The sequence below is a fragment of the Telopea speciosissima genome, chromosome 11 (genome assembly GCF_018873765.1).
Source record: "Telopea speciosissima isolate NSW1024214 ecotype Mountain lineage chromosome 11, Tspe_v1, whole genome shotgun sequence".
NCBI lineage: Eukaryota > Viridiplantae > Streptophyta > Magnoliopsida > Proteales > Proteaceae > Telopea > Telopea speciosissima.
Genome location: NC_057926.1, coordinates 14,908,518 through 14,916,352, shown reverse-complemented (window position 1 = coordinate 14,916,352; position 7,835 = coordinate 14,908,518). Strand labels below are relative to the sequence as shown.

At 38.1% G+C, this 7,835-nt stretch overlaps 2 protein-coding genes across 2 annotated transcripts; both read left to right on the top strand.

The window, feature by feature from the left end:
• Positions 1-841: 841 nt before the first annotated feature.
• On the top strand, positions 842-3,335 carry LOC122644809 (potassium transporter 5-like). Its single transcript, XM_043838191.1, has 6 exons — positions 842-863; positions 977-1,225; positions 1,315-1,626; positions 1,769-1,936; positions 2,030-2,284; positions 2,377-3,335. The coding sequence occupies exons 1-6, from the start codon at positions 842-844 to the stop codon at positions 3,300-3,302; spliced, it is 1,932 nt and encodes a 643-aa protein (XP_043694126.1). The 3' UTR covers positions 3,303-3,335.
• Positions 3,336-6,453: 3,118 nt separating this feature from the next.
• On the top strand, positions 6,454-7,219 carry LOC122644807 (potassium transporter 5-like). The gene has a single exon (XM_043838190.1). The coding sequence runs from the start codon at positions 6,454-6,456 to the stop codon at positions 7,156-7,158; it is 705 nt and encodes a 234-aa protein (XP_043694125.1). The 3' UTR covers positions 7,159-7,219.
• Positions 7,220-7,835: the final 616 nt, after the last annotated feature.

Below are 7,835 nucleotides of genomic sequence, written 5' to 3'. Positions count from 1 at the left end.
TACATGGTAATCAGCCTACTCATCTTACATTTTAGGGAGAGTGTTCTCTTTGGGGGGCGCAGGGGTCACGCACACTGCCATCTTGGGGTAGAATTTCTACCTTCATGGGGGCAGGGCGGTCATTCCCCCCCTGCCCAATTGTGTTTGGGCGTGGCCTGCAAACCCCCCACACCCCACAGAGAACATTTTCTTTTATTATTACCATGGCAAAGTTCTACTTACTGAGTACTTTTGGCCTATAGATGTATCTTTTAGCTGCTCTTTTCACAAATAATGGAATACACTGACATGAATCTTTTGTAATAGTAATCTAATGGAGAATGATGGAGTGAGAGACAAAATTGAAGAAGAAAATGAACAGCAAGAGAAACTACAAGAGAGAGATAAGGGACTAAAAGGGCAGAAGTTCCCATCAAGAAAGCTTGTGCCATTCGATTCTTTTGACATGGAGAATGGAAAGATCCTAGCAGGGTATCATAACAATAGATCATTTGAGGTTTGCTTTTTTTTCTTTTTTTTCTTTTTTTTTCTATTTTAAGAACAAGACATTCTCCTGTTACTATTTCAGTCAATCAAGTTTCCCTGTTAAAATTTTGATTCATGAAGTGCTTGGCTAAATTGTAGGCTGTGGATTGGGGAACCATCTTGAAGCTTGCATTCCAAAGTATTGGAATTGTGTATGGCGACATTGGCACCTCACCACTATATGTGTTTCCAAGTATTTTTCCCAATGGAATTGCTCATAATGATGATATGTTTGGGGTATTGTCTCTGATCATTTACTCCATTACCTTGATCACTGTGATCAAGTATGTTTTCGTTGTTTTATCAGCTAATGACAATGGTGATGGTAAGCCTTCTAAGCCTTCTCTTTATAAATTACCTTCTTATATATCTCATCAATATGTAATTATACATACATAAACCAAAACTTTTTTTTTTTTTTTTTTTTCTATTAAACAACTTCCATTTGCAGGAGGAACATTTGCTCTGTATTCTCTTATATGTCGTTATGCCAAGGTGAGTTTGACACCAAACCAACAAGCTGAAGATAAAGATATATCCAATTACCAGCTTGAATTACCAAACAGACGATTGCGTCGGGCTTCAGCTGTCAAGAACTTCCTCGAAAGTAGCAGATTTATGAAGTACTTTCTCTTGTTAATGACTATGCTTGGAACATCTATGGTTTTAGGGGATGGGATACTTACTCCATGCATGTCAGGTAAAGAAATCATCTACCATCTTTTAAATGGTTTTACTGCCATTACTTTTTTTTCAATGTTGATTTATAATTTTTTGTTTAATTTTCAGTATTATCAGCTGTAGGAGGTATCAAGGAAGTTGATAGTTCTCTCACAGACAACACAATAATGTGGATATCTGTGGTGATTTTAATCCTTCTGTTCCAATTTCAGAGATTTGGAACAGACAAAGTTGGGTTCACCTTTGCACCAATTCTTACAATTTGGTTCCTCTTTATTGCTGTTATTGGTCTCTACAACTTCATAAGATATGATCCAAGTGTAATCAAGGCACTTAACCCAGTATACATTGTGAAATATTTTCAAACAAACAAGAAAGATGCATGGATTTCACTTGGAGGCGTCGTCATGTGCTTGACTGGTATGTACATGGCCAAATTTATATACAAATTGTTTCTCTGTATTTTGATAATTGCTAGCTATGACAGTATGAATATGAACCACTAGAATTAAACATGTTCAGCTTTATTTTAACATATTTGTCTTTGATGAACCAACAACAGGATCAGAAGCTTTGTTCGCGGATCTTGGCCACTTCAATCTTCGCTCAATCCAAATCAGCACATGTACTATTGTTCATCCCTCTATTATCTTGGCCTATGTAGGCCAAGCTGCATATCTCAGGAAACACCCTCTTGATGCATATGATGCTTTTTACAAATCAGTTCCAAGTAATTCATCTTGTCCCTTGCTAAGTTTTAAATCATCAATGACTACACTTTATGAGTTGAGTTAATCTAACTTCTATTGTGGTTATGTTGCAGAACCTGTTTACTGGCCAATGTTAGTGGTGGCAGTATTGGCAGCTGTTATTGCTAGCCAGTCTTTGATCTCAGCTTCCTTCTCCATAGTCCAACAGTCTCTCGCACTTGGGTGTTTCCCACGAGTGAAAGTTGTCCATACTTCTTCTAAATATGAAGGCCAAATATATGTGCCAGAGATTAACAACTTACTCATGTTAGCTTGTGTTGTTGTCACACTTGGATTTAAGACTACATTGAAGATTGGGAATGCTTATGGTACTTATTCAGAGATCCTTTAACAAAATTATGTGTGAAATTTCGTTAGGATGTTTGTCTGTTAATCTTATGTGCTTTTCTTTGAATGCCAGGGCTTGCGGTGGTATTTGTCATGATACTCACATCTACATTTCTTATCCTTGTGATGATCATGATATGGAAGACACATTTTGCATTGATTATCCTCTATATTGCAACCATCGCTCTTGTGGAGTATATCTACTTGAGCTCGGTCCTTTACAAATTTGTTCAAGGGGGGTACCTTCCATTAGCCTTTGCTGCATTCTTCATGTCCGTCATGTTTGTTTGGAATTATGTATACCACAAGAAGTATATGTTCGATTTAGAAAATAAAGTTTCAGTGGAGAAACTCAAGGAGATAGCCAGCAACCCAAACATTCAACGAGTCCCAGGTTTAGCTCTATTCTACTCAGAGCTTGTGCAAGGAATTTCCCCAATCTTCACCCATTACATTGCCAATGTCCCAGCTTTGCATAAAGTGCTCGTGTTTGTCTCAATCAAGTCATTACCTATAAGCAAGGTACCGGCTGAGGAGCGCTTCTTGTTCCAACGAGTTGAGCATGATGAATTAGGTATCTTCCGATGTATAGTGAGGTATGGCTACAAGGATGTGGAAAAGGAATGTGAACCATTCGAGGACACATTAGAGAATAGGTTGAAGGACTTTATTAGGGAGGATTTTCTAAAGGTAAGATCAACCGAGAATGGGAGAATTATAGAGACTATTGCTGAAAGTGTTGAAGGGGAGGTATCGAGAATCGATGTAGATGAGGCTGCAATGGAGATTCAATTGGTGGATAATGAATGCAAGAAGGGCGGCATAATCTATATGTTTGGTGAGAGTGAGGTGGTGGCTTCCAAGACATCTAGTTGGGGGAAGAAAATTATTATAGACTATGCTTATAATGGGTTGCATAGGTTCTTAAGGAAACAAGATGAAGTCTTTGCTATTCCTCGCAAGCGTTTGTTGAAGGTGGCAATGACTTACGAGCTATAGTGTGTGTTGTGTTTTAGTTCCATATTGTCTGTTAGTGGTCTTACAGTAACCAACGTCGACTACATTTTTTTTATAAAAAAAAAAAAGACAAACCAGACTTAAGTAAAAAATAAAGATACAATGTCCATCACATATTGAGTGTTGACTGAAAATTATAGCCTTTGTGAGTGCAAAACAGAGAAGAAGACAGGGGTTGTGCTGCAACGTTTTCTCAATTCTTTCTTTCTTTCTTTTTTCTTTCATTGACTTGTCCAGCAAGTTTAGATATTTAACATGCAGTGACATATCATCTCAGCCATACATGTTTCCTAATCTCTAACCATTTAACCTACCTTAAATTTAACTAACTCAACTCAAGTTATTTACACACAATACAAAGAAATACAAGTGTTGTATTGCACATTAACTCTCCACATTCTCCCCTTTAATGTGTTGTTCCATAACTCCCACAGATTCTCTGAATTGTTGGAACTTCACCCTCAGCAATGCCTTTGTAAATATGTCAGTCACTTGTTCTTCTGACCTACAGAATATCAGCTCCACTTCTCCTTCTTCAATTGCTTCTCGGATGAAGTGATGCTTGATTGCAATGTGCCTTGTGTGACTATGATAAACTAGATTCTTTGCCATGGCAATTGCTGATTTGTTGTCCCAATGAATTATGGTGTTTCTCTCTTGCTTCACTCCAATGTCCTTCATGATTCTTCTCAACTCAATGGCATGTGAAGTTTCCAATGAGGCTGAGATGCATTTAGCTTCACCTAATAGTTGAGCAACCGATTGTTGCTTCTTGGAAGCCCATGAGAACACACCTGAACCCAATGAAAATGCATAGCCAGAGGTACTTTTCATGTCGTCAATACAACAACCCCAATCACTATCACAATAGCCAACTAACTCCAACTTTGAATCTTTGCCAAATTTGATTCCATAGGTAAGAGTGCCTCGAATGTACCTCAACACCCTTTTTGCAGCACCCAGGTGTATGTGGCTGAGTAGGGGTGTTAACAGGCTGAGTATCGGGCATCTTAGAACTCCAGGCCAACCTTAGGGGTCTTAAAGACTTTCCAAGCCCAGCCCTGCCCAGCCCTGCCAGGGCCTAAAATACACTCAACCTAGGCCCGACCCTGCGAGGGTTCACCTTAGCTCGGCTCAGCCCTGATTGACCATGAATTGTAATCAGGCCCGGCCAGGGACATGAAAGGATTAAGTCCAAGCCTGCCCTATTGACTGAAAAACCAGGGTCAGGCCCTGTCCAGGCTCAGGGTGGGCTCGGGCTAGCCGGGCTTTTTTTACACCCCTATGGCTGAGATTATGCATGAATCTTGAAAGCAAACATACAACAAACATAATTTCAGGCCTTGTGGCAGTGAGATAAAGTAAGTTCCCAACCAAACTTCTATAACAAGTTGCATCCACCTTCATTCCACCATCTTCTTCAATTAGTTTTTCATTAACTACTAGGAGAGTTTCAATTGGCTTACAACTAGCCATCCCAAACTTCATGAGGATATTTGCAGCATGTTTCGTCGGAAAAATGAACGCACCATCTTTTTCTTGATGAATTTCAATGCCAAGAAAATGATGTAGCAGCCCCATATCACTCATCTCATATTTCTTCATCATCTCTTGCTTAAGTTCTCCAATCATCTTCTCATTATTTCTGATAAACACTAAATCATCAACATAGAGAGCAACAATGATAATATCAGCCTTAATTTGCCTTTAATTTGACATACAAAGTAGGCTCACTCTTTCTCTTCCTAAAGCCTTTCTCTTCAAAGTAACTATCAATTTGGCTATACCATGCCATTGGCACTTGTTTTAGCCCATACAATACTTTCTTTAGCTTTTACACTTTGTCTTCATTGTCTTTGATCACAAACCCTTGTGGTTGTTCAACATACACTTCTTCTTTCAACTCTCTATTCAAAAATGCTGACTTGAAATCAAGTTGGTAAAGTAACTAACCATTGTGAGCTGCTAAAGCAATAAGTGCTCTCACAGTGTCAAGTCGAGCTACCAGATCAAATTTCTCATTAAAACAACACCAGAATGTTGTGAATAGCCTTTTGCTACTTGTGTTACTTTGTTCCTTTGCACAGAACCATCAAAATTATATTTTACCTTGTAGATCTACTTCACGCCAATCACTTCTTTATCTTGTAATCTATCTACTAGCTCCCATGTTCTTCTCAATAACTTCATTTTCTTCTTTGCTTTCCTCCAAGCTTTATTTTTCATTGTTTCTTCAAAGTTCTCAGGTTCGACATACAAATATTACATCTTTCATAAACATCATTTTCATGGCTTCTTCAAAGTTCTCAAGTTCCACACAGAAATATTACATCTTTCATAAACATCACTCAAGTCATTTTTTTTGGAGTTGAGCTTGATGATCAACCTAATGATGAATCTGACCTTGTTGAGGAGGGAGATGAATCTTCATCATCTTCATCTTCTTGAACTGGATTTCTTTCATTAATATCATTTACAACACCATTTTGTCTTCAACTTTACCATGCTCCCAATTCCAAGTAGCTTTCTCATCAAACAAAACATCCTAATTTTAACTCTGTTTGTCTTTAAACTATATAACTTATAGTCCTTTGATATTAACCTATAACCAACAAAGATACATGTTTTACTTGTTTCATCAAGCTTGCTCCATTTATCTTTCAGAATTTGAGCATAGCAAACATGCCTAGATACTTTGAGATGCCTCACGGATGGTTTTCTTCCACTCCATGCTTCAATTGGAGTCTTGTTCGATACTGTCTTTGTTGGACACCGTTTAATCAAGTACATTGTTGTATTCACAGCTTTTTCCTAAAAACTTCTTGGTAATTTTTTCTCAAACAACATAGACTTAGCCATCTCCATTACGGTTTGATTCTTCCTCTCGGAAACCCCTTTTTGTTGTGGAGTATAACCAAATGTGAACTATCTTTCCATCCCTTCATCTTCACCAAATTGATCAAATTCTTTTGATATGTACTCCTTGTCTCTATCACTTCTCAACATTTTCACAAAGCGACCACTTTGCTTCTCAGCAAGACACTTCCACTTCTTAAAAATAGAGAAAAATTTAGACCTTTGCCTCATGAAGTTGTAGGTACCGCGACCTGAAATCTGGTGAAGGTATGACGTGATGACAAGGGGTAAAATTTATATGTTCGATTTAAAAAACAAAGTTTCAGTGGAGAAACTCCAAGAGATAGCCAAAAACCCAAACATTCAACGAGTCCCAGGTTTAGCTCTATTCTACTCAGAGCTTATCCAAGGAATTTCCCCAATCTTCACCCATTACATTGCCAATGTCCCAGCTTTGCATAAAGTGTTTGTGTTTGTTTCAATCAAGTCATTACCAATAAGCAAGGTCCCGGCTAAGGAGCGCTTCTTGTTCCGACGAGTTGAGCATGATGAATTAGGTATCTTCCGATGTAGAGTGAGGTATGGATACAAGGATGTGGAAAAGGAATGTGAACCATTCGAGGATACATTAGTGAATAGGTTGAAGGACTTTATTAGGGAGGATTTTCTAAAGGTAAGATCAACCGAGAATGGGAGAATTATAGAGACTATTGCTGAAAGTGTTGAAGGGGAGGTATCGAGAATCGATGTAGATGAGGCTGCAATGGAGATTCAATTGGTGGATAATGAATGCAAGAAGGGCGGCATAATCTATATGTTTGGTGAGAGTGAGGTGGTGGCTTCCAAGACATCTAGTTGGGGGAAGAAAATGATTATAGACTATGCTTATAATGGGTTGCATAGGTTCTTAAGGAAACAAGATGAAGTCTTTGCTATTCCTCGCAAGCGTTTGTTGAAGGTGGCAATGACTTACGAGCTATAGTGTGTGTTGTGTTTTGGTTCCATATTATCCGTTAGTGGTCTTGATGTAACCAACGTCGACTACATTTTTTTTATAAAAATAAAAACAAAATAGACTTAAAGTAAAGTAAGAAATAAGGATACAATGTCCATCACATATTGAGTGTTGGCTGAAAATTATAGCCATTGTAAGTGCAAAAAAGAGAAGAAAACAGGGGTTGTGCTGCAACGTTTTCTCACTTCTTTCTTTCATTGACTTGTCCAGCAAGTTTAGATATTTAGCATGCAGTGACATATCATCTCAGCCATACATGTGTCCTAATATCTAACCATTTAACCTACCTTAAATTTAACTAACTCAACTCAAGTATTTACACACAATACAAAGAAATACAAGGTTTTGTATTGCACATTAACTCTCTACATTTTCCCCCTTAATGTGTTGTTCCATAACTCCCACAGATTGTCTGCATTGTTGGAACTTCACCCTCAGCAATGCCTTTGTAAATATGTCAATCACTTGTTCTTCTAACTGATAGAATTTCAGCTCCACTTCTCCTTCTTCAATTGCTTCTTGGATAAAGTGATGCTTGATTGCAATGTGCCTTGTACAACTATGATAAACTGGATTCTTTGCCATGGCAATTGCTAATTTGTTATCACAATGAATTATGGTGCTTCTTTCTTGCTTCACTCCAA